This window comes from Crinia signifera, chromosome 4 (assembly GCF_055691185.1).
Source record: "Crinia signifera chromosome 4, ASM5569118v1, whole genome shotgun sequence".
NCBI classification, from domain to species: domain Eukaryota; kingdom Metazoa; phylum Chordata; class Amphibia; order Anura; family Myobatrachidae; genus Crinia; species Crinia signifera.
The window spans coordinates 81,425,298-81,451,098 of NC_139220.1; the positions used below are offsets into that span (position 1 = coordinate 81,425,298).

At 42.4% G+C, this 25,801-nt stretch overlaps 1 protein-coding gene across 1 annotated transcript in view; it reads left to right on the top strand.

The window, feature by feature from the left end:
• Positions 1-12,966, top strand: part of LOC146074120 (A disintegrin and metalloproteinase with thrombospondin motifs 2-like) — a 301,085-nt gene extending 288,119 nt beyond the window's left edge. The window contains exon 22 of the mRNA XM_083181900.1: positions 11,425-12,966. Coding sequence (XP_083038026.1) covers positions 11,425-11,855 — 431 coding nt within the window. The 3' untranslated portion in view covers positions 11,856-12,966. The remainder of the gene's footprint in view (positions 1-11,424) is intronic.
• Positions 12,967-25,801: the final 12,835 nt, after the last annotated feature.

Here is a 25,801-nt window from a genome sequence, read left to right on the forward strand (position 1 = left end):
TAAATAATTGTAATTGGTTCTGGGCAACCAATTGAAATCACTTGTGCAAGCCCTCGAAGAGTGACAAGTAGTGATTCACTGGCTCTCTGAGAACCTGTGAATCACTACTTGTCACTCTTAAAGGTCTGTACCTACATTTTGTGAATAGGAGAAAGTCATATCCAGCCACTATCACTAAACTGTCATTGCGTATTCCGCCTGAAGTCTTTTTTGGATAATTTGTTAAATAGGTGGTCCTTAGCTACTACTACCATTACAATAGATTGCTGCATAAACCACCTCAAGTCAATTATTGTATCTGTCCAAAGGATATACCTTCATTCATACAGAGGATACATTACCTCTGGATTAGTTCATTGCCCCTGATGAAGTCCTGAAGGACGAAACGCGTTGAAACGCGGATTCATATCTTATGTGGCATTTATAAAGACACGGAAATGCGGATGAAATTTTATATGCTGGAATACTCTTAATAAATGTTAATTTGTTTTTAACCATTATTTGATGTATTGTATGTACACAGCCACTTAGTGGTGACATAATACAGAGCACCTCTATTTTTATTTCTATTCATTATTTCATCTGTACCTTTATTAACAGCAAGGTACTATAGGGGTGCTGTTTTCCTAAACGCATTATTAGGGCCACAACTTTTTCACACACACATATATATATATATATATATATACATATATATATATATATATATATATATATATATATACACACACACACATATGTCTAGTGTCCGTGAGTCTCCAAAACACAGTCATCTGCTGGCAGAGAGTGAAACTACTTCTCACACATGCAAAAACACAGAATGTAGCAGACTAGCCACAGCTATTGCTTTGGGTGGGCTTACTAGAATACATATAAATATATATATAGATATGCAAAAAGAAAGATACCCAGCGCAAAGAGTCCTTGTGCAATGATAATAGTCCACAATGTCCACAATGTGTGCAGTCACTTTCTTAAGGATCGTGCCAAGATCCCAGCGAAGATACTTGTAAAATAGATAGAGAGAGAGAGACGCACTCAATGAGCACAATATGTTATAAAATATTTACTAATTTCAATATGCTCACATACATTGAGGTTAAAAGGTATCTGCTTGCCAGCCACGTATAAAACCGGATCACAGCATACACTCCATAAAGATGCAACAGGATAACCGAGGCTCAGCCACAAACCAAACGTCGGAGCCGCCAAGGAGAATCGTACAGAGTGCCCGCTGGATCAAAGGTGGAAGGAGGATGTCACCACGTCGGAGCATCAACAAGCCACGCCCAACACGTTTTGTCACTGGAACGAAATACGTCAGGGGGTGTGGTTACCTCAGGTAAGTATCGGGTTTAAATACTATTCATTCCTTTACAGGTGACATCACTTTACAATAATTGCCAATTATCATACAGGGCCGGCAAGCCTACAGTATAACAACAATTACAACATCATTTATGAATCAGGGGAAATAATTGATCAATAACTTTCAACAGATTTTCGTAAGATGACCGATATAATCGTCCTTGCTTTTTAGTCTGAGTTTTTTGGTCTTTATGTTGGTATAGTCCTCCCAGCAGAAATATCAATAGTAAGATGTTGATCCTTATAGGGTAGAATGTTTTAGCTTCTTTATATGACATTTTCTATATTTCTTAATGTTCTCCTGATTCAGCAAACCTTCATAAATAAGAAGAAACCAGTAGACAATATGATATGGAAAGGGATAATTCCCTCTTAGGGTCAAAACGAGTTTGCTTACTTGTGGAATGGGTTTATATCCAATTCCTCAAACCCCAGCAGAGTGTGTGTGCTCTCATATGTGTCCAGCTCACTAATGTGTGTGTGTGTGTGTGTGTGAATATATATATATATTCTCAGATTGAAAGACTTTTTTTCTAGACATCCCCAAACTAATAAACAGGATAGTCAATTTAGACCCCATAGTACATTTGACCCTCCCAGTACTAATTCATCGATTGATGTGTTCATCAATTTGGTAAAGAGAGACACATTACAATATACGCGTCAACAAAAAAAGTATTTTTCCAATCTGACTAGAGATCAGAGTATTGCCTTAAAAAGCCTCAGGGACAATAACACAATCACTGTCCGCCCCGCTGATAAAGGGGGCGGGATAGTGGTCTTAAATAGATCTGATTACGTGTCAGAAGTTCTGAGACAATTAACTGATACCATATGTTATAAAGTCCTTACCTACGACCCCACCTATAAGTATAAAAAATAAATTGATTCCATCATTAAATTAGGATTGGGTAATAACTGGCTTGATGAAAAAACAGCTGAGTTTTTGACTCAGACACATCCACGTATCCCGATCCTTTATGTCTTACCCAAAATCCACAAGACTATGATTAAACCCCCCGGTCGACCGATTGTTTCCTCTTGTGGATCAATTTGTCAACCGTTGTCACAGTTCATTGATTTCTGGCTACAGCCAGTTGTCCAGAACACTGCATATTATCTACGTGACACCACAGACTTTATTCTTAAATTGAAAAAATTAGGCACCGTACCCCCTAACGTACTTCTAGTGACCCTAGACGTTTCAAGTCTGTACACGAATATTGTACACAAGGAGGGATTAGATGCTGTCAGGAGTTTGGTGTCCACCAGTCCACACTATGCGGGTCCGAATGTAAATTTTCTTTTGTTACTGATGGAGATTGTGCTTACTAAGAATTATTTTCTGTTTGAAAATGCTTTTTATTTGCAGCTCCAAGGCACGGCTATGGGGTCCAACATGGCCCCAGCCTACGCCAATTTGTACATGCATATGTACGAAAATCAGTACATTATGTCTAATTCCATTTTTTTATCATTTATAATATTTTACGTTCGTTACATAGACGACCTGTTCATGGTGTGGACTGGCGAAGCCAAACTCTTGACAGACTTTGTTGATTACCTTAATGCCTTGCCCACCCCAATAAGATTCACTATGGCATATAGTGAGTTGCAAATTAGCTTTTTGGATGTTAATGTGGGTATTACAGAGGGTAAATTTGTGACTAGAATTTTCAGGAAACCCACTGATAAAAACACATTATTGGCCTCAGACAGTTTTCATCCGACTCCCCTCAAGCATGGATTGTCCTTCTCGCAACTTTTGAGGGTGAGAAGAGTAACATCCAACAATGATGAACTATCTGCTGCACTATTAGAAATGGGTGACAAATTTCTTGAGAGGGGATACCCTCAGCATGAAATTTGTGATGCCATACAACGATGCATGGATCTTCCCCAAGAGCAGTCCCTTTCAACTACTGTTAGAAAGCAAGAACCAAATAGAATGACGTTTGTGAGCACGTATTCGACAGCATCTACACGAATACGAGAGACCGTGCTCAAGCATTGGCACATTTTACAGTCCGATAACACTATGGGTCAATTCTGTCAAAACACTGCTATGTTTTGAGGAGTAGGAATGTAAAAGATGTTGTAGCTAAATCAGATTTGTTACCTATAAAGAATCAAAATTGGTTGTCTCCAAAAAGTGGGAGTTTTAAATGTGCTAAATGTGTCAACTGTCAATTTGTGATTGTCATCAATGCTTTGCAAAACCCTATTACAGCAGTGTCATACCCAATTAGATACCATCTAGATTGTGATACTCGCTATGTTGTGTATGCAATTATTTGCTCTTGCAAACTGATTTATATAGGGAAAACTATACGGACACTAAAAGAGAGGATCTCAATGCACCGTTCTTCGATAAAAAAGGCACTTGTCACGATTGATGCCAACACCCCAAGTCTTGCTGGCTGGACCTCAGAGAGCACACACATTCAGGATTACAATTGGGAATAACTCCTAAATTCTGCCTGCTTTTGCTGAGTTCATTTTACTAAGAATTTGGTTGGAAATCAACAGAGTGCCCATTCGGGACTATAAATATTTCTGAAGAAAAAAACCCTGATGAAGTCTCCAAGTGAGACGAAACGCGTCGGGTTCTGTTTTAAAGCTCTGTGAAAATAAAAAGAAAATTATTCCACAAGAAACAAGAAGCTACAAGTGTTCTCTGTTCTTAATTTCATTTATTGGTTTTATCCATTTATTATTGTGTATGACATCACACAGTGTAAGGGCGCTGAAGACACTATTGTTGGTGGGTTTGTGTAAAGTTAGTTAGTTCCTACTAGTGGGGAACTAAGTGTCTACAGCGACCATTTAATTTATTTTATTGTATTAGCGCATATTGGAGATTCTGCTTTGCAATATATATATATATATATATATATATATATATATATATAACAATACAGTCCAGCACTTTGTTACCCATATAACCTAATGTGGGTGCCTTCAGGCACAATGTATAGACCTCGGCTTGAAGAACAAACTGCGGCACTCAACAAAATTTTTCAAGCAAACAAAGTGTATTTCAAGTGTCCAACGTTTCGGGGTCCAAGAATCCCCATTTTCAAGGTGTAGTTTTACAAGTGCACAAAAAAAAATGTTTAAATAAGCATTTCTGATACTCACGGCTCCGTTTCAGGGGGTGGCTCTCCAGCATCCTTCCGAACTTAGTGTCTTCGGCAGAAGTCGGGGGGGCGGTGCCGCAGTGTCTGAAACGTTGGTCACTTGAAATACACTTTGTTTGCTTGAAAAATTTTGTGTGGAGTTCCGCAGTTTGTTCTACAAGCCGAGATATATATATATATATAATATATGAGCAAATACAGAAAAAACCCAACTGTGCACACAGAATAAGTAGCTGCTCCTCTGAGGATCCCCTGATAGACAGGACCCAAAAGAGTTTTAGAGACAGAAAGAATTCAGAGTGCGCTATGAATAATTACACACAATTAAATAAAAAAACTGGATTAAATAAAAGGATGTCCCATGGGCAGTATAATAAACACAATAAAACGTTAAATATGTGATCCATCAAAGCTTTGGTCTTTCCAATGGAGTAACAGGCCCAACGCGTTTTGTCAAAGAGTTGAATTCATCAGGGGATTAGAAAGCATTGAATTTAGTAAGACCGATGTGCACTGTAAATTACAATATAGATAATACAATTCAATAGAATACATATACATAGAGTAATTTCAAAAGCAACGTGTAGATAAAGGATATGAAAAGGAGAGGAGGACAAATGGAGGTAGGGAATAATTCATCATTTTAGTAGTGAACTTCATTTACAGGTCATTAGGGTCATTAAAAAATTAATCAAGTATCGTAAATTAATAACCTGTTGGCTGTCCACATACAGTGGACTACAAGTACATATAGTTCTAATATAAACAAAGATGAATAAATGAGGTCTCAATAGAGGGACTATCAGGAATTGTACACATACAAAAAAAGAGTAACTTTATAAAAGGGCAGAATTCATACACACTGCAATGGTGAGATCTGTGTTCACAAATGTCAGTAATATATGAATGGGTCTGAAGAAAGAAGTGTACATTTGTATAATTATATTTTCCCATATTTAATAAGGGGATAGGTCATTTAAAAATAACTTCTACTTACATGCAAAAAGTTTGATCAGGAGAATTGGTAGGGTTGGGCACTGCCCAGAGAACCCTCTACCACTAAGACTGGTTGAATGGGGGTATTATCAGCCCCATAAATAGTGTATCATCAACATTAGAATGAAAGCCCATCTACAAAACAAACTGAAGGGGTTCGCAATCAATACATTTATACAAAGTACAACCATATATTCTGATGTGACAATGATCAGGAGCAGAGCAACTGGACCACAGGATATGTGTTTATATTAGAACTATATGTACTCGTAGTCCACTGTATGTGGACAGCCAACAGATTATTAATCTACGATACTTGATCATTTAATTTTTTTAATGACCCTAATGACCTGTAAATGAAGTTCACTACTAAAATTATGATTTATTCCCTACCTCCCTTTGTCCTCATCAGGGTGAAACGGCCATCATTATTATTATTTTTCTTGCCACGCTAGGTGATTGTAGTATTTCATGGGATGGTCATTGAAAGGAGAATGCACTACCATTCTATATTGGCATATCAGGCATTATTCTGATTGATTCGCTCCCCCCGTGAGGAGCGATGTTTTCTATCTGCACATGCACATTTCTGCGCATATGCTGAGTTTGAGCAGGTACGGCAAAATGCTAGTCCGCCATCCTGTTCGCACCTATCAGTAAGGGTGGGGGGAGCACATGGGAATACCCAATGTTTCATGGGTGTTCCTATGAAAACATGGAGCGTTCCCATGGAAATTAGGCAGTAGTGCGGGTGCGGGGGGGGGGGGGGGGGGCGGAAAGCTGACGTCAGGGGATGCAATACAGTTATGTTTGATGTTTTTTTTCTGATATACCGAGCGACTGATTATAGGGTTTATCTTTATTTTGTATTACTTTTATTTTTTACTTTGAAGGAATAAACAAGTTTTATGTATTGATACACATTGATGGAGCAAGTCTTGCATGTTTCGCAATGTACATATTCTGCGACAAGTATGCACAATCATAGGATTTTCAGTTGCTTCAACACTAACAAGCTGTAATGGTTTGTATTCATGTTGACATTGTTTAGTTAGGACATTTGAAGTCAAATAGAGGATACAATGCATATTGTACTATGGACATTGTACTTTCAGTTTAATTTCTGTAAATCTTCTCTGGCTCTCATTTTCTGCTCCCATTTACCTCATCCATACAATTTTCATGATTTCTTCAACTCCACACACCATCTACCTAATCCTTAATTTTGCCCCCAGTTCCACTTCCTACCTTTATCCTTATCAACTAGTTTCCTATACCTCCTCCTGTCTCCCATCCACCCCCTCTGCTTCACTCCAACTTATCCCACTTTCATTCACCTTTTCCCCACTATGGGCCTACTACCCCAACATTCAGAACTTCTCCCTCCCTCCTCTCCCTGTCATCTCTCCTCAAACTGCAATCACACAGATCTCCCTCCTGCACATCTCTTTCAGATTTTTTCTAGCTCCCTCTCATTCGATCTTCCCTTTATTATTTAAGTAGACTTTATCATCCCTATCGCTATCCCCACAAAATCCGTGGTCTCTAAACTCCTTGCCCTCACCATCTTTTGGCCTCTCCAAATGTACTGCCTCACCCACCCATGTGAGGGGAAACTATTGTGATCTTGCATTTAGTCACCTTTGTGAAATTTCTGATTACTCCAACTCCCCATTCTCACTCTCTGACCATCACCATTTTCTATTTTAAGTTCTCCCCCTCTACTTCCCCACCTCTCTCCTAAGGATATTAACAATTACAAGCATAACATCAAGGTAATCAACACCATTTCCATAGCCTCGCTGCCCGACTCACTTACAGTATATCCCCTTTTTTCTCTCTCATGTCCTGAACAAGCCACTTTCATGTAAAATGTCTGCCTAGCTTCTGATCTGGACTCTTTTGCTCCAGAAACCACTATTGTTACCAGCAAAGATCAACATTTCATCTCTGGCATTCCAAATTCAGCAGATATTAACTTTGATCTCTATGCTGCTTTTGACTCTGTGGACCTCCCTCTTCTCCAGAAAAACCTTCACTCCCTTTGTCTACATTATACCGCCCTCTCCTAGCTGTTCTCCTACCTCTCTGTTCCTTCTTTGCCTGCTCACATGACTCCATGTCTTCTCCTTTTCCACTAACAGTAAGTATTCCCCAAGTTTCTGTACTTGTATCTCTATTCTTCCTCTACATATCCTTTTTAGGTATCCTGACCTCTCCATCCTCCTCCACTTGTATTTCCAACTCTCTGTCTCTACTATTGATTTCTGGTTGTCCCAGAGTTTATTCAAATTAACATCTTCCCACCGTGCACTCAACCTCACCTGCGAGTTTCACAGCTTACTGAGTCAACCAGAATGAGGGCTTAAAGGGCTTAAAGGTCCTAAAAAGAACCCAGTTCTCCCACGAAGTTCTTTTTTTCACAGAACTCCCGTTCATTTAAATAGCAGTGTTCACTAGTGACACGTCCTTTATGATGGGCTCATTAAGAGAGAGGACCAAAAAAGACAGTTTTGAATGGATTTGTAAGCAATACATTGGTGAAATGGGATACGGTCATTTGGTCTACAATATGTTGGTCGACAAGCATTGGTTCAACACCATTAGGTCGACATGGGGATAGGTTGACATGGTTCAGTCAAAAGGTTGAAATGGGGTTTTTCCTTGTTTTTTGAGCCGACAGCTGGTATTTCATGCCCTACCATCCACTAGGGCAGCGGTTCCCAAACTGTTTGCCTTGGCACCCTCTAGACCAAATGATCCCAACTCGGTGAAAGTGGAGTCTCAGGGTGCTGTTTTTCTGTAATAAATTATTTTTAAATTCAGTGTATTTTTTTTGTAGTACCGTAATTTCTTTACAGGTGCATTACAGGTGTCAGCAGAGGCATGCTGTTACCTGAGGATCTTTAAGTGCCATCATGCCCCAACACTTGTCTACTAATTCCAGCCATGTGCTAAGAGTTGGATGATAATATAGTGTCTAGGAGGAACCTATGCCAAGACTGCAATGAGTTTGCAATATGTTGCTTAGTCTGGGTTTTGTACAGTTTTTTGGTTAAAACTGAGACCATGATTCTCGTTTAGTTTGTGATTTGCCAGCTTTTTAAAAATGGATTTGGTTTTAGCAAATCAACATGCAGTACCGCTGGGAAAATCCAGCAATACCAACTGGATTCCAGATCTGCTGTTTAGTAAATGTATCTCCTTATATTCTTTAATACTCTAGGTGGACTTGTTTATATGCATATCACATTGTATTTGTTAAGCTTTTGTTTTTATTTCTGCTTAAATAATTAAACAACTTTTTAAATAAACACATTTAATAATTCATTAATTTTACTGCAATCGGTACAGTAAATAAGTAACAAAAACAGATTATACATCTCAACTTGATACATTTGTCCCAGTGTTAATTTTCTAGTAGTGGACAGGACTAAAAAAGTCTGAATTCTTCATGGCATGGATTACACATGTTGCTGTCGCAGAGTAGTCAAAGTTGTATATGCTTTGGAAAATAGTTTGTAACAAAGTAGATTAAAACAGTGATTATTTAGTACCTAATATGTGCCAAGAAGATATTAATCAAAAAGTCAGAAGAGTTGGTACAAGATAGGATTGATGTTGTTTTTCAAAATGATGATGATACCTTTAATACAGATGTAGCCAGCCCGCCAGCGTGACATAACCGTAGCACTGGCCAGAGGCGTGCGAGCGGCTCACTCACTCGTGCGTCCCACTCTGCAAGGTGGCGGGGAGTGGGGATCGGGTGCTTCCCTGCCGTTTCCACTTCAGGGAGACAGGCAGGGAGTGGGAAGCTGGCTGCAGAGCTTCCGACAGAATGGGGCACGCGGGGGACGGCGCATGGCGATTCTATTGCCAGGAGCCGCTCTAATGAGAGCAGCTCCATTCTGTACCAGACTATTTTGTTCTATTATACAGTTGTCCATTTATGGTAAGTCTCTGTGCCCACTCTAGGCAAAGTTTCCACGTAGCTGAAAGAGTTGGAACTTGTGGTTTTCTGTTGTCGTAGCCCAATTGCTGCCTTGTTCAATGTGTTGTATGCTTAGTGATGCTGTAATAAGATAATTGACCCACATAACTGCAGCTTTTTTTGTTATACTCTGTGTGTGAAAATCCAAAAAGATCAGCAGTACACTACTACAAAATAAAATATTTATAGCAATAGATGGATTTTGATCCTAAAGAGATGGTAATGAATAAGAATACTCAGCTGTATAATTTTGGCTTGTCCTTTTCTAAAAACACATTCTGGAAATGTATTTTCTTTATTTATTAACAGTTTCTTATATAGCGCACACATATTCTGCAGCACTTTACAGAGAATATTTGAACATTCACATCAGTTCCTGCCCCAGTGGAGCTTAAAATCTATATTTCCTACCACATGTACACACACACACACACACACACACACACACGCACACGCACACACACACAGATATTCTAGGGTTAATTTTGTTGGGAGCCAATTAACCTACCAGTATATTTTTGGATTGTGGGAGGAAACTGGAGTACCCAGAGTAAACCCACGCAAGTGTGGGGAGTATGTACAAAATCTGCACAGTTAGAGCCATGGTGGGAATCAAACCCATGACCTCAGTGCTAACCATTACACCATCCGTACTGCCCAATCCACTATACTCAAGTTAAAAACAAAGTTTAAGACAATAAAATGACTAATCATTTAAAACTGAGCTTTTCAAACACTTTCAATTATATATATATGCTACAAATCAGCATATTAAAAAAATGAACTATTATTAATATAAAAATGAACTAAGATTAATTAATAATTAATATGAGTTAATTTAACATAAAAGCTTTGGGTCTGCCAATCATTAATTTTCCATGTCACTCTACATCATGTTGACAATGTCTGTTTGCCACTGCTCCATACCTTTGCTTTGATGTTGCTTCTCATTTTGAACCTCAAAGAGATGTTTATCTTAAAAGCTCTTCAGCAATTGAGGCAAATACTGTTTAATACTCAAATAAAATAATTACAGTAAAACAGAAAGGTCGGTATTCCCAAACAGTTGCGCAAAATAAGGTGTGAGCCCAGAACCTTAATGTCTTAGAGATATTCCCTTAACCTCTCAAACAAGATACAAAGACAATAGATGAATGACAGGAAAGTCAGTGGTATCTACTAAAACCATAATGAATGTAGTATCAGACAAAATACATCCCCCTTTCCTCCTACAATGTTGTATTTTCACTGATACTACATTCATTACTGTTAAAATAATTGTTTTATTTTTGCTTCATCTACGGCAGAATAATGGGCGTATATTTACCAATATTCGGAAATTGATCCCAATAATTACAATTAAGTAATTTTATAATGTGATCACTTTACTTCCAGGCTAGGCCTCCAGTTCAGCAATTATCAGACTTCAGGTTCATCTCATCAAAACATTTTCATAAATTCACAATCGCTAAAGCAATGCTTCCAGGAGGTTTGCACTTTAGCAGTCCACAACTGAAGTAGGGGGCAGGGTGATGGTTGGCTGCAGATATTGCTGATATGTGCAGCAGCTTCCCTTCATACATCCTGGTAATACTTTACTTTATTAAGCTGTTTTTGGGGAAGTTACTGCCAAATGAATTGGGTAAAAATGCCCATAAATCTACAGATAACATTTGTGTTTATTCAATATTCAATAACACTAGATTTCACATCATTCATTCAACTTTGTTTTTTTGTTTTGCAGTTTATAAAGTTTATTTTTCATAACTTCTATATTTAACATCACTTCTCCTGTACTGTGTGTTTCTTTTCTTGAGTACTCAACAATATTTTGTAGCCCTGTGTCTACACATTGCTAGGTTGCTACATTACATAATTTATTGCCTTTTTATAATATTAATTATATATTTGTTTTGTTTTCTCTTTTAGAAGACAATTGCCTTGGAGATAAAATAGCTTTTTGTCGTTTGGACTTACTGACTCGTTACTGTTCAATGCCTGTTTATAACAAGCTGTGCTGTAAATCCTGCAATTCATCTCAAGTTTCAAGTGATCAAATTGTTCCAAAAAACAATAGCCTTGAGAATCTTCCACCTTCAAATCCAACACTTCCAAGTGTTTCTTCTACTTTGTTACCTACATCAGCTTACAACATAATTGTTTCACCTATCAATGTAACTGAACGTCAGCAAGACAATAACAGAGTAGATGTGCCATACAAAACCAATAGGCTTGACAATGAAGTTCCACAGACGAATATTCTACCTCGAAGGAGATCCCTGCTGGAAAAGACGAAAAACCAGAGAATTCAGCAACTGATTGCAGAGAAATTTCAAGAATCAAGAAAGAAGCTACATTAATTTCATTGCCCATGTATTAACTGCATTTTTCTAAGAAAAACAAAAACATATAAATACAGTAGCACTATAATAGAACTACAGAATGTCTTATTTTTATCACAACACTATACATTTTTTTTTTATAAATTCACAATAATATCATCTTCACAGAATTTTTTTTCAGTAATAGTGGATAAAAATATCAATTACTGTTCAATTATTTGATACCACTGTTACCAGAAAATGATGGTGCTTTTTTTTTTCTAATCGGAATCAGTTTGTGCACTTTTACCTATAACATTTATAGCAATATCACGTTTTCATATAGCACTTCAGTTCATATTGCTAGTCTATTTGTAGTAATGTAAAATTACAATGTTTTGCAGTAGTAAATTTTAAATGCGAGGTCTTCATTTCAAACCACTTTTAAGTTACAGGTTCTAAATTCTAAACATAATACTTAGGGGTATATTTACTAAAGGTAAATATTAATAGATTTTTATATTGATATTATCTTGATGAAAAAAAATAAAATGAACATTGTGTTTCAGGTGTTGTAATACACATTTAAGAACAGCTTTTTACATTGATTTTTAAATGTTCGTAAATGTGCGTTTTGGCCCCAAATAATGATTTAGATCAATTTGAAATTGATTAAAATTGACCACTAGTAAATATACCCCCATAACATGATGACTGGAAATTAACTCTTTGCAGCCTCAAACACCCCCCTCCCCCTAAAATGTTTGTTGAAAGTGAATTCTGAGGCCTGGTCTTTGAATGTCTTTAAAGATTTATTTAAAAGGATAAGTATTCCAAAATCAGCGCTGCACAGTGCTGTTAACTATGATGGTCCGCCTCACATTAAAAAAAGAAAGCAATAATATATTGGACCTATCTGTAAATTGTTTAGATAATTTTATTTTCTCTAATTATATAATGCACAGTGCAGTTTATTTTGTTGGACGTAGACATGAGAGTCAAGAGAGAGTGAGAAATTGTATTTCACTATAAAATTCAGATGACCACTGCTTTATGTTTGATAACGGAGTTATGTAATTACCTATGAAAAATTCCTGCATCCAGGATCTTTGAAGGATTAGAATGAATAGTAAAAATGGTTGTGAGTTTATAGTACAATTCATTATATAAGCAAGGCTTTTATTTGTAGTCATGTTAATGTAAAAACAAAAGGTACTTGTGTATTATCCGGCTACGCTATGTTTTCAACGTAGGCTAAGCTACGTTGTCAGCGTAGCCGGCACCGTGATAATACAGGAGGCAGCACTGGGAGCAGGGTGGTGTGGTTTATCCTAACTTTCCTCCGGGCGGCCATCCCCAATGACGCCTCGGCGGCAGCGACGGTTACTCCCCGGAGGCAGCGACGGTCACTCTCCGGTGGCAGCATTCAGTCCCCGGTACTTGTTTCCTATCTGGGCGCCTGCTAAGTTAATTGCGCACCATGCTATTCTCCGTAGAGAAATCTGATCGCATCGCATCGTACACATACACGATATTGAACGATGCGATGCGATCCGATTCGATTTCACATAGAAAACAATGTTAAATGGATCAATTTACCCAAATCAGCATAGGGAAGAATGGTAAATGGGCCAGAAACCCCAAAAAAACCCACAGAGCAGTGGAATGTCCCCCCAAAAGTAGTTGACGCCACCCCGCCATCAACGTGAACCAGAAGCGTGGCGAGCGCAGCGAGCCTGCGAGGGGCGGCGGTACGCGTCCTCTGACCTTTTCATGCCCTACTATCCACTAGGGCGTGGAGTGAGAATAGAATAGTGTGGCGAGCGCAGCGAGCCACCGAGCCCGAAGCGTGGCGAGCGCAGCGAGCCCCGCGAGGGGACGCGGATACCTTCACAGGTAAACGCGTCCCTTCGCGGGCTTCCCAGGTGTCCGCGTCGCCATGGACACCTGGATAGCCCGCGAGGGGACGCGTATAACTGTGAAGGTATCCGCGTCCGCTCGCCACGCTTCGGGCTCGGTGGCTCGCTGCGCTCGCCACACTATTCTATTCTCACTCCACGCCCTAGTGGATAGTAGGGCATGAAAAGGTCGGAGGACGCGTACCGCCGCCCCTCGCGGGCTCGCTGCGCTCGCCACGCTTCGGGTTCACGTTGATGGCGGGGTGGCGTCAACTACTTTTGGGAGGACATTGTTCAGGGGTGTTTTTGGCCCATTTACTATTGTTCCTATGATAATTTGGCTAAATTGAGCCATTTCACATTGTTTCCTATGGGAAATCGAATCGCATCGCATCGTTCAATATCGTGTATGTGTACGATGCGATGCGATCAGATTTCATTACGGTGCCGTACGTAGAAAACCTGGGCGCCCAGATAGGAAACAAGTACCCAGTCCCCCTCCTCCGGCACTCGCAGCTGACGCTGTACGTAATTCAGCGTAGTGCCACTGGCGGCGCATCACATGGTTTCCCTGCTCCCCCAGCAGCACTATGCTAATTGCATACAGCTTCTGTGGCGAGTGCCAGAGCAGGAGGACTGAATGCGAGTGCCGGGGAGTCACCGTGGATCCCAGCGTGAGTCAGCGGGGATCGCCGTGGTGCCCAGGCCGGAGGAGGGTAAGTATAGACCAGCCATTTTACCCCCATTATCCACGTCATACCCTCAGTATCCATGTCGGCGTGGAGTTGATTTTATAAAGTGTGGCGAACGGACGCGTATCCGCGTCCCCTTGCAGGGCTTGCTGCGCTCGCCACACTTTATAAAGTCAACTCCACGCCGACGTGGTTACTGGGGGTATGACGTGGATAGTGGGGATATTAAGCATTGTGTATTTTTAGGGCTCCAAAGACACTTACGTAGTTTACGTAGCCAGCATAGTGCTGTATTGGTATTCTGAATACACCACTACGTAAACTACATAATGGACACCCTGATATCACACAAGTACCAAACAAAATGCTCACAATTAAACACAGCATTTAATTGCTCCTATGTTCTCACATACATAGTTTTCGGATATGCTCTACAAATGCTGACATCAAATTTGTAAAGTATATGATTGGGCTGTACAGTACTAAGAATTTGCTGTACATCACCCAGCACATTGTGCTGATACAAACTTGCCTACTTTTGAAAACAGTTTCAGGGAGATTATAGTTGGTAGTATAATTTTGCACAGCACTCCATTGAGGGGGCGTGTCATGCTCCACCGAAAATGCTGGGAATGGTGCTGATGATTCAAGGTAGTTGTATCTATCTCTCATTCCTTTTTCCCCCCAAAATGTAACAGTGTAATTTGGGTTAGGTGAAATGAGGGTGAGAGGGAGATTTCTGTTATTTCAGGGAGTCTCCTGCAGAATTCAGGAGGGTAGGCAACTATGCGCTGATAATAATTGCATATGTACTAATGGTACTGCCGGTCACTGGACTTTATAAAGGTTTATGATCCAGGAGTCCATCTGTGCATGCACGGATCCCTCTGACAGTACAATGTGGAAAGAACCCCATATGCTTCTAAAAGGTAATGCCAGCAATAGCTAATGTTACCCTTCGCACTGAAGCAAAGCATTGTCTGGCTTACTACATATGGAAATGTGGTAATGTGGGTTTTTTAACCACATTTTCCCTTTTGTGCATCCAGTCCTATGGGCCTTATTCTGGTTCACTCCTTCTGGCAAATTCCTTCTTAGATGGACAAAACCATGTGCACTGCAGGGGGGGAAGATGTAAAATGTGCAGAGAGAATTAGATTTGTGTGAGTTATTTTGTTTCTGTGCAGGGTAAATACTGGCTGCTTTATTTTTACACTGCAATATAGATCTCACTTTGAAGTAAAACCCCACCCAAATCTAACTCTCTCTGCACAAGTAACATCTACCCCACCTGCAGTGCACATGGTTTTGTCCATCTAAGAAGGAATTTGCCAGAAGGAGTGAACCAAAATAACCACCCATGCGTGATCGTTATATACATTTGTCACTGCATGTGACAGTAGTAGCAAATAAATGGCAATTTTCTGAATTTTTGTTTTGTACTGCCCCTTAATTCTCTGGCAGACTATGTTTATGTGGCAAAAGGGGTTATTCACTAAGGATCTCAAAGGAAAAATCTTTCTCTCATGGGCAGAACCATGTGCACTGCAGGTGGGGCAAATGTATTGTGCAGAGAGAGTTTTGCTGGCCATATACTAGTTGATATGCATGCAATAAATCGCCACAATCAGGGGTGGCGATTTATATCACGGGTCTAAATAGATGCGATTTGCATATTTAGCCCTGTCCCTCCGCCGAAGAGCCGCGAATCGCGGCAATTTAAAACTCTGCCACCAGGGAAATGCGAGGTCCACCGCTATCCGAGAGGGTTACACACCTTTCCGGTGGGCCAGGAGGGGGACCCGATTCTGGGAGGGTAGGCAACCCTGAATTACATGTATTTGACAGCATCAAATGATGAACAGGCGGCCACCTCCCCTTCCTTCCCTCTTCTCAGTGTGCTGTGCCAGTGCCACTGCCAGTCCTCAACACTCCGGCCCCTCTTCTTCCATCTGCTCCTTCTCTCCCCATCCTTTCCACCTCAGTCACAAGGGGGGTGTAATAGCGTCCTGCCTATGCAGCTAGAAGAGAAGGGACTGCACAAGAGTTAAACAGCAAAAGAACAGTGAGTCTTTTATTATACATGTTTATAACAAATTTTTTAATAATTGTAGATTTTTTTAATATTAATTTAGACACTTTTTTAAATAATGGGCTGGGTTATGTGCCTAAAGGTGGCCATACACGCTGCAATAGCAGCGTGCGATGCGATGTGCGCTCTCACGGGCTTCGCATCGCACAGTACCAAAAGTATGTGCTGCACATACTTTTTGTATGGCTTTCGGATCGCATCGCACAAACATTGCATGCATGTCGTGCAATGCGATCTAGCCCATAACATATGCGATTCTCGCAGTGTGTATAGGCACCTTTAGTGCCTGCAACATTTTGCGGACACAGCACTGAGATGGTGTATGCATACATGTACATTAGGGCGGAGTGAAAAACCTGAAATTGAGAAATTCAAAATCGGCTAGTATGTGACTTGACCTGAATAAGAAACGTGCAAAAGCTTTTTGATCTGGGTCAACATCTTCTGTTCTGGCAAGAGGCCTGAAGTTTCACTTTTTTGGTGAAAATGACGAAAACTGTGAAGATGCTCCGATCTAGTTATAATTATGTCATGATGTCTTAGGGTGGTTTATTAATATACTTTAGCTTAGTAAAAGAGAGTACAAGCTTGTCCTAGTGCAAAGTGACTGACTTTGGCGAGAGAAAAAATCCCTGATAAATTACCCGTTTTCATGGTTTCAATTGTGAATATGGTGTTTTCTCCAGAAAGTGTTTTTTTTGTTTGTTTGTTTTTTTTGGGGGGGGGGGGGGGGGGGGGGGGGGGGGGGGGGGAGGATGCTCTGTAATTGATGTGCTCAGGAAAAGAAACTTTGTGAAAAAAAAAAAAGGATAAATCCCTTTTGTTTGCCTTTATTAGAATAGTGCACCTATGTGTCTTCTAATGTCCAACAAACTCTTTACTGAATGCTCCAGTAAGTTCAGTAACAATGTATAATACCCCTTTCAGACAGAAAAAAAGACCCGGGAATTTCCCTGCTCTTGCCGTGTCGACCCGGGTTTTTCTTCTGTCTGAAAGGGTCAACACGGGTCTAAAGTTCCGGGACTTCGACACAGGTATTTACCTGGGTTTTTCCCGAGTCTGTATTCCAAAAACCCGGGTCGCCGGCTGTCTGAAAGGAAACGACCCGGGTTTTTGGGATTATTACACATTGTTAGGCACTGATTTGCTCTCCTGGTGGGGTGCTGGCTGATTGGTTGTGAGGATAGGCTTCTCTGATTGGTTGGGAGGGCATGGCAATGGAGCTGGCCTCTGAGGTCATTAGGGAGCTGAAAAAAGGATAGCATGGCCCACTGGTAGAAGCAAGAGGTGAGAGCTGCTGGCAGTGAGAGGGGAGGAGGATATCGGCAAACAGATGACTGGGACAGTCAAAGTTGCCACAGTGTACTCAAACATTGCAAATATACTGACAGCCATGTGAGGTAACATGTACCTTCCAGTATATTAAAACAACAAAAATTGTTTACAACATATCCTTGTGTCATGCTATGGTTAATGCAATGCAGTGAGCAGTCACCACCCACTTTTGATGACCTCATCTCTGTGTGCCTTTAAAACTGTCCTATTCTTATGACACACAGAGTTTTGCAGGAAAAATCTGGCTTCTGTGTGAAAGGGGTCAACACGGGAAATACCCGGGTTTTTGCTCCGGTGTGAAAGGGGGTCAGCCCCTTGCTGCCTAGTTGTACCCGGGTTTTTGTATCCAGGAAATACCTTTACACTCTGTTCTTTAGTTGCAGGATTTAAAACACTTCTGTTAATTGTCTTTACTTACAAAAACAGTTTGCATCCCCTATGCTAGGAACATGAAAGGGCTGCATTATAGCATATAGTTATGCCAAAGATAAGCCAATATATTAGTGTATTATGATGAAATAAACAAATACATCTAATGTTTAGTGATATTTAAAATGATACATTAAACAGTTTACACTGTTACTTGTAATACTTATTGTAACAGTTACTGTTTTATAATAACAGACTGCAACAGTTATTTCTTATTAGCAAGATCTGACATCCAGACACTCTTATTGATAAGACACAATGGGGCAGATGTATGAAAGATCGTTATGGGGGAGAAGGGGTATAAGCACACGTTATGTGCACTGATACAGCTTCTCCCCCATGTATGATGGAGCCATCATAATACACTTCAACGTATTTAACTGTTAATATATTGGCTTATCTGTGGCATAACTATATGCTATAATGCAGCCCTTTCATGTTCCCAGCATAGGGGATGCAAACTGTTTTTTAAGTAAAGACAATAAACAGAAGTGTTTTAAATCCTGCACCTAAAGAACAGAGTGTAATGCATTGTTACTGAACTTACTGGAGCATTCAGTAAAGAGTTTGTTGGACATTAGAAGACACATAGGTGCACTATTCTATTAAAGGCAAACAAAAGGGATTTACCCTGTTTTTTTTTTTCCCACCAAGTTTCTTTTCCTGATCACATCAATTACAGAGCATCCCCCCCCCCCCCCCCCAAAAAAAAAAACACGTTCCGGAGAAAACACCATATTCACAATTGAAACCATTTATCAGGGATTTTTCACTTTGCAGTAGGACAAGCTTGTACTCTCTTTCACTAAGCTAAAGTATATTAATAATCCACTCTAAGACATCATGACATAATTATAACTAGATCGGAGCATCTTCATAGTTTTCATCAATTTCACCCAAAAAATGAAACTTCAGGCCTCTTGCCAGAACAGAAGATGTTGACTCAGATCAAAAAGCTTTTGCACGTTTCACAACTTTCCCATACTAGCCGATTTTGAATTTCTCAATTCCAGTTTTTTCACTCCGCCCTAATGTACATGCACACGAGATCCTCCATAGGATCGCATGTTGCATACACTCCCACAATCGGGCTGCAGCTTGTTGCAATGGCAATGTGAAAGGGTGCAAAATTTATGGTTTGCAGGAGGGCGCCAAACACCCTAGCACCGGTCCTGATTTGGGTGGGATGTATTTAAACTGAAATATAAAGCAGTGGACAAATAGAGCAGTCCGCATTTATACTGCACAGAAACAAAATAACTTACCCAAATCCAGGGGCTGGCTGGCAACTTTCAGCCTGGGGGGCAACACAAGCAAGTGGCCCACCACCATCGTTTCACCACCCTACCCTCTCCCCTCTATGTAGTATGCAGCAATTATTAAACAATCATTCCCCTACACACACAACCCCGAAACAGGGACAGAGCGCGCCGGAGGCGCGCTGCAAAATTTTACACTGTAATGCCTATTACACATAAACAATGCCCATTACACATAATGCCAACATGGATATGCCCATTACACATATTGCCGCACACCGTAATGCCTATTACACATAATGCCAATTACACATAATGCCACATACCGTAATGCCCATTCCACATAAAGACAACACCGCAATGCCCATTAAGCATAATACCAATTAATCAATGCCCATTACACATAATGCCAACACCGCAATGCCCATTACACATATTGCCACACACCATAATGCCCATTACACATAATGCCAACAACGTAATGTCCATTACACATAATGCCACACACGGTCATGCCCATTCCACATAAAGACAACACCGCAATGCCCATTAAGCATAATGCCAATTAATCAATGCCCATTACACATAATGCCAGCACCGCAATGTCCATTACACATATTGCCACACACCGTAATGCCTATTACACATAATGCCAACAACGTAATGCCCATTACACATATTGCCACACACCATAATTCCCATTACACATAATGCCACACACCATAATGCCCAATAGACATATATTTGCCGGCTTTAACCTGTGGAGTGGCACGGTTTGTTCATTACTGATATATATATATATCTCCACATACATATATACACATATATATACACACACACACACACACACACACATTCACACCATGTCAAAGTCTAGGCAGAACAATGTACTTACAGTACAGGCAGTTTTTTCTAGCAGGGTCAGCTTGAGCTCAGCCTCCATGAGCTCCTCCAGGGCCCCCTCACTACATGCAGCATGAAGAGTTCCATGTACCTGCCTGGAGCAGGGCCACCCACGCTCCCGCCGGCGGCCTCCGCAGGTACACTGCAACCCCCCCTCCCTCCTCCTCTCGGCAGCGCAGCCTAAGTAAATGCTGGGGTAACGGGTTCCTTTTAAACAGCGCGCCAGCGCTACCCGAAGCCGCACTTCCGGGTAGCGCTGGCCGCGGCGTGCTGTCAGTGTCATCCTCTGACAGACACTAGAGGTACAGCAGTACCTCTAGTGTCTGTCTCCTCCTAGGCGGCAGCCATTTTTGGAGGGGCCGTCGCCATGGAGGAAGCCTGTGTGCGGCACTGCAGCAGGACCCGACGAGACTGCGGCAGCGTAAGTGAACACAGCCGGCCCCGGCCCAGACCCAGCCACTACATACCGGCCCGGGGGGCATGTGGCATCCTGCCCCCCGGCCCAGCCCGCCCCTGCCCAAATCTAACTCTCTCTGCACATGGCTTTGCCCATTAGGGGAAGATCTTGCTTTTGAGATCCTAACTAAAAAAAACAATATGCAGAAGTAAAACACACACAATTTACAATTGAATGTAAGTTTGCAGACATATCTTTTTACACTGCCCATGTGTGAAGGTCGCTGGGTTTGCAATGAGGTCAGATCTGTCTTTAAAATGACAAAATGCAGTATTGTACCCCTGCATTCTCTAGATTCTGGATCACACAGCACAAACTTAATATATTTTACACAGCATGCAATGTACTGCACAATGTAACAATGGTAACTATCTCTTATATAATAGCTCAGAACAGTCAATCTGTGAGTCTGTGTATAATGCTGGGCGGAGTCACTCTATGACTCCGCCCAGCAACAGTCACAGATTGACACTCGCTTCCCCCAAACATTAGAGAGTGGCTCCCCCTCCAGCAGCCTAACCCTAAACCTCCCCTCCCGCAGCCTAACTTACTCCTCCTGCAGCCTAACCCTAACCTCCCCTCCTGCAGCCTGACCCTAACCTCCCTTCCTGCAGCCTGACCCTAACCTCCCCTAATGCAGCCTGACCCTAACCTCCCCTAACCCTAAGCTTCCCTCCCACAGCCTGACCCTAACCTCCCCTAACCCTAAACCTCCCCTCCCACAGCCTAACTTACTCCTCCTGCAGCCTAACCCTAACCTCCCCTCCTGCAGCCTGACCCTAACCTAGCATAACACAGTCTGACCCTAACCTCCCTTCCTGCAGCCTGACCCTCACCTCCCCTAATGCAGCCTGACCCTAACCTCCCTTCCTGCAGCCTGACCCTAACCTCCCCTAATGCAGCCTGACCCTAACCTCCCCTAACCTTAAGCTTCCCTCCTACAGCCTGACTCTAACCTCCCCTAAGGCAGCCTAATTCTAACCTGCCCTCCAGCAGGCTAACTTTAACCTCCTGCAGCCTAACTTACTCCTCCTGCAGCCTGACCCTAACCTCCCCTCCCGCAGCCTGACCCTAACCTCCACTAACACAGCCTAACCTCCCCTAATGCAGCCTAACCCTAACCTCCCCTCCCACAGCCTAACTTTAAAATCCTGCAGCCTAACTTACTCCTCCTGCAGCCTAACCTTAATCTCCCCTAACGCAGCCTGACCCTAACCTCCCCTAACGCAGCCTGACCCTAACCTCCCCTAATGCAGCCTGACCAGTGCCAGATTAAGACTTCGGGGGGCCCGGGGTACTTTAGACAGGGGGGCACCCTTGCACTTGTCATTACTGGCCGCAAACTGCACGGGAGAATATTATACTGTCAAAACACAGAGTAAAGGAAGAATAAACATGGTCAATGGTTAACTGCAGGGGATATATATCTATATATATCTATATATATATAGATATATCTATATATATCTATATCTATATACATTATATATATATATATATATATATCTAGGCAGAAAAGAGGAACAGAGGGGCGCTCCATAGTGCATAAAACAATTTAATATTTAAAAGGCACACAGCACAAAGTACAAGTCATAGGAAATGCTCGTACCAAATAATACATCGGCAGTGGGCTGGATACCACAAGATTTTAGAAATGTTACCAGGCAAGTTCAGCACACCATCCGGAGCACAGTCAGGATACACGCGGCCCACGCGGCTTCTCTTTGAGGGATAAACAGCGTGCCGGGTCCTTCTGCGTCGCAGTCAATCGGCGGTTGACTGCGACGCAGAAGGACCCGGCACGCTGTTTATCCCTCAAAGAGAAGCCGCGTGGGCCGCGTGTATCCTGACTGTGCTCCGGATGGTGTGCTGAACTTGCCTGGTAACATTTCTAAAATCTTGTGGTATCCAGCCCACTGCCGATGTATTATTTGGTACGAGCATTTCCTATGACTTGTACTTTGTGCTGTGTGCCTTTTAAATATTAAATTGTTTTATGCACTATGGAGCGCCCCTCTGTTCCTCTTTTCTGCCTAGATATCCATTGCTCCTGAGGATCCCGGGAGTCTCCTTTCTGAGGGTGCTGCAGTCCAAATATTCAGGGACTTGGTGAACTTTATGACCCATTGAACTTTTTGGTCAATTATATTGCTGGACTGAGACATATTTGTAGCGCTGATATCCTTTATATATCTATATATATATATATATATATATATATATATATATATATATATATAGACACACACATACATACCACATGAAAAGCCTGTGTTTGTCCCTCTGCCCCTTACTCTGTAGGAGACCTCACAGTCCTAGTGCTGCCTCTGATTAAAAACCCTCCCATGACTAAGCTGCTGCTGTTCTCCATGGACCTGAGAAGCATGTAATGAGCTCCACCAATCAGAGCTCAGCACAAACCTCTCAGCCGCTGCCCACTGGTGCAAAGTGTCATGGGACTTAGTCAACTCCCAGTAATACACAGCACACTTGTGCAATCAGTGTGCATTGGCTCCCAATGCTCAGCACCATTAATCATTGTCACATTGGCAGATAGGTGAAGCTGCAGCACTACCCCCACTCCCATGCACAATACTTTTAGCTAAAAAAAAAAAAAAAATACATGCCAACCACAGGGGGCCCCTAGCTAGAGGGGGGCCCAGGGGCACTGACCCCTTGTGCCTCCATTATAATCCGGCCCTGAGCCTGACCCTAACCTTCCCTAACGCCGCTTGACCCTAACCTCCCCTAATGCAGCCTAACTCTAACCTGCCCTCCAGCAGCCTAACGCTAACCTCCCGCAGCCTAACTTACTCCTCCCACAGCCTGACCCTAACCTCCCCTCCTGCAGCCTGATCCTAACCTCCCCTCCTGCAGCCTGATCCTAACCTCCCCTAACACAGCCTAACCCTAACCTCCCCTAATGCAGCCTAACCCTAACCTGCTCTCCAGCAGCCTAACCCTAAACCTCCTCTCCCACAGCCTAACTCTAACCTCCTGCAGCCTAACTTACTCCTCCTGCAGCCTTATCCTAACCTCCCCTCCCGCAGCCTGACCCTAACCTCCCATAACGCAGCCTAACCCTAACCTCCTCTCCCACAGCCTGACCCTAACCTCCCCTAATGCAGCCTGACCCTACCTAACCTCCTCTAACCCTAAGCTTCCCTCCCACAGCCTGACCCTAACCTCCCCTAATGCAGCCTGACCCTACCTAACCTCCTCTAACCCTAAGCTTCCCTCCCACAGCCTGACCCTAACTTCCCCTAATGCAGCCTGATCCTACCTAACCTCCTCTAACCCTAAGCTTCCCTCCCACAGCTTGACTCTAAACCTCCCTTAAGGCAGCCTAACTCTAACCTGCCCTCCAGCAGGCTAAGTCTACTGCAGCCTAACTTACTCCTCCCGCAGCCTGACCCTCCCCTCCCGCAGCCTGACTCTAACCTCCCCTAACGCAGCTTAACCTCCCCTAATGCAGCCTAACCCTAACCTCCCCTCGTGCAGCCTAACTTTAACCTCCTTCAGCCTAACCCTAACCTCCCGCAGCCTGACCCTAACCTCCACTAACGCAGCCTGACAATAAACTCTCCTAACCTTAACCTGCACCCACCGCTCTCCCACTCGCCCTACTAATGCACTCACCCACGGCACCCCCGCACCCAGACCTCCTCAACCCACAGTACCCCCCAACCCAGACAAAGCAACACCGCACCCACCCATCACCCATTCATAGTACATACGCCCCCATACCTACCCCACCACACCATCATTGTTACCGCACCAAAAGCACCCCCTCAACTGCCCCTTTACTCAACTGGTGCAACCCACACGAGGCACACCCACCCCAGCAACTAAAAGGCCCACAGTATCCCTGCACCCACAGTATCCCTGCACCCACCATTCTCCCACCCTCACCACCCCCAATCAACCTCCCCCACCCACGGCACCCTTGAACCCAACCCTCACCCACCCACGTCACCACCGCAACAGTCAATCCACCCACCAAAGCCCCACCACATCCACCTGTCGAAACACCACACCTGCCCCTCCCGCACCCACACTACTTCCCCACCTGCCCCTCCTGCACCTCCCACACAAACCATAGTTTATGCAATAAAGGCATTCACAGGTTAAGGGGGCACAGTATACCAGACCCACCCCTCCCGCACAAACCATACTGTATTTCATGCAATAAATATGCTCACAGGTTAAGGGGGCGGAGACTCTTACGATGGTGTGAAGAGCGCCAGTAGGGTGTGTTGAATCACCTAGTACACAATATATACTGTACACACACTAAATCATACCATCATGCAATGCTGTTTTTGGCATGGAATTAAGAATATGACAGTCCATCGCTTACGTGTCCTGACAGTGAACGTACTGCTGATAGGGAAGGTGCAGATAGATATTTACTTGTGTCACTAAGGTGCAGTTAATTCTGAGAATCGCAGCCACATGACCATGGTCTCAGTATGCTGGTATAGGATGAATAGGCGATCTGTCATCCCACATCTGTTGGGTGTACAAAACACACAAAGTCTGCGTATGCATCACATCAGTATGCCACAGGATATGAAGGAATGGATAAAGACCCAACCACATAAAGGAGAAAAGCGGAGATCACATTGAAACATCAGAGTACACCAAAAAGAAATCACAGAAATATATAAAATGCAAAGAAGGCACTAAAACTCCATGCTATATATAACATTCTGAGATGAACATCTCACAAAAAGTATCCCAGTTTAAAGTCTTCATTGAGTCCATGGTGTGCTAAGCAATTCAATTTATAAATCCATTCAAGCTCACACTGGCATAATAATTTCTTGTTATCTCCCCCTCTTCTGAAGTGGCATATGATCTAAGAAAGTCTAAGATCTAAGAGTTGACCCATGGTGTGTCTTTTCACCATAAAATGTC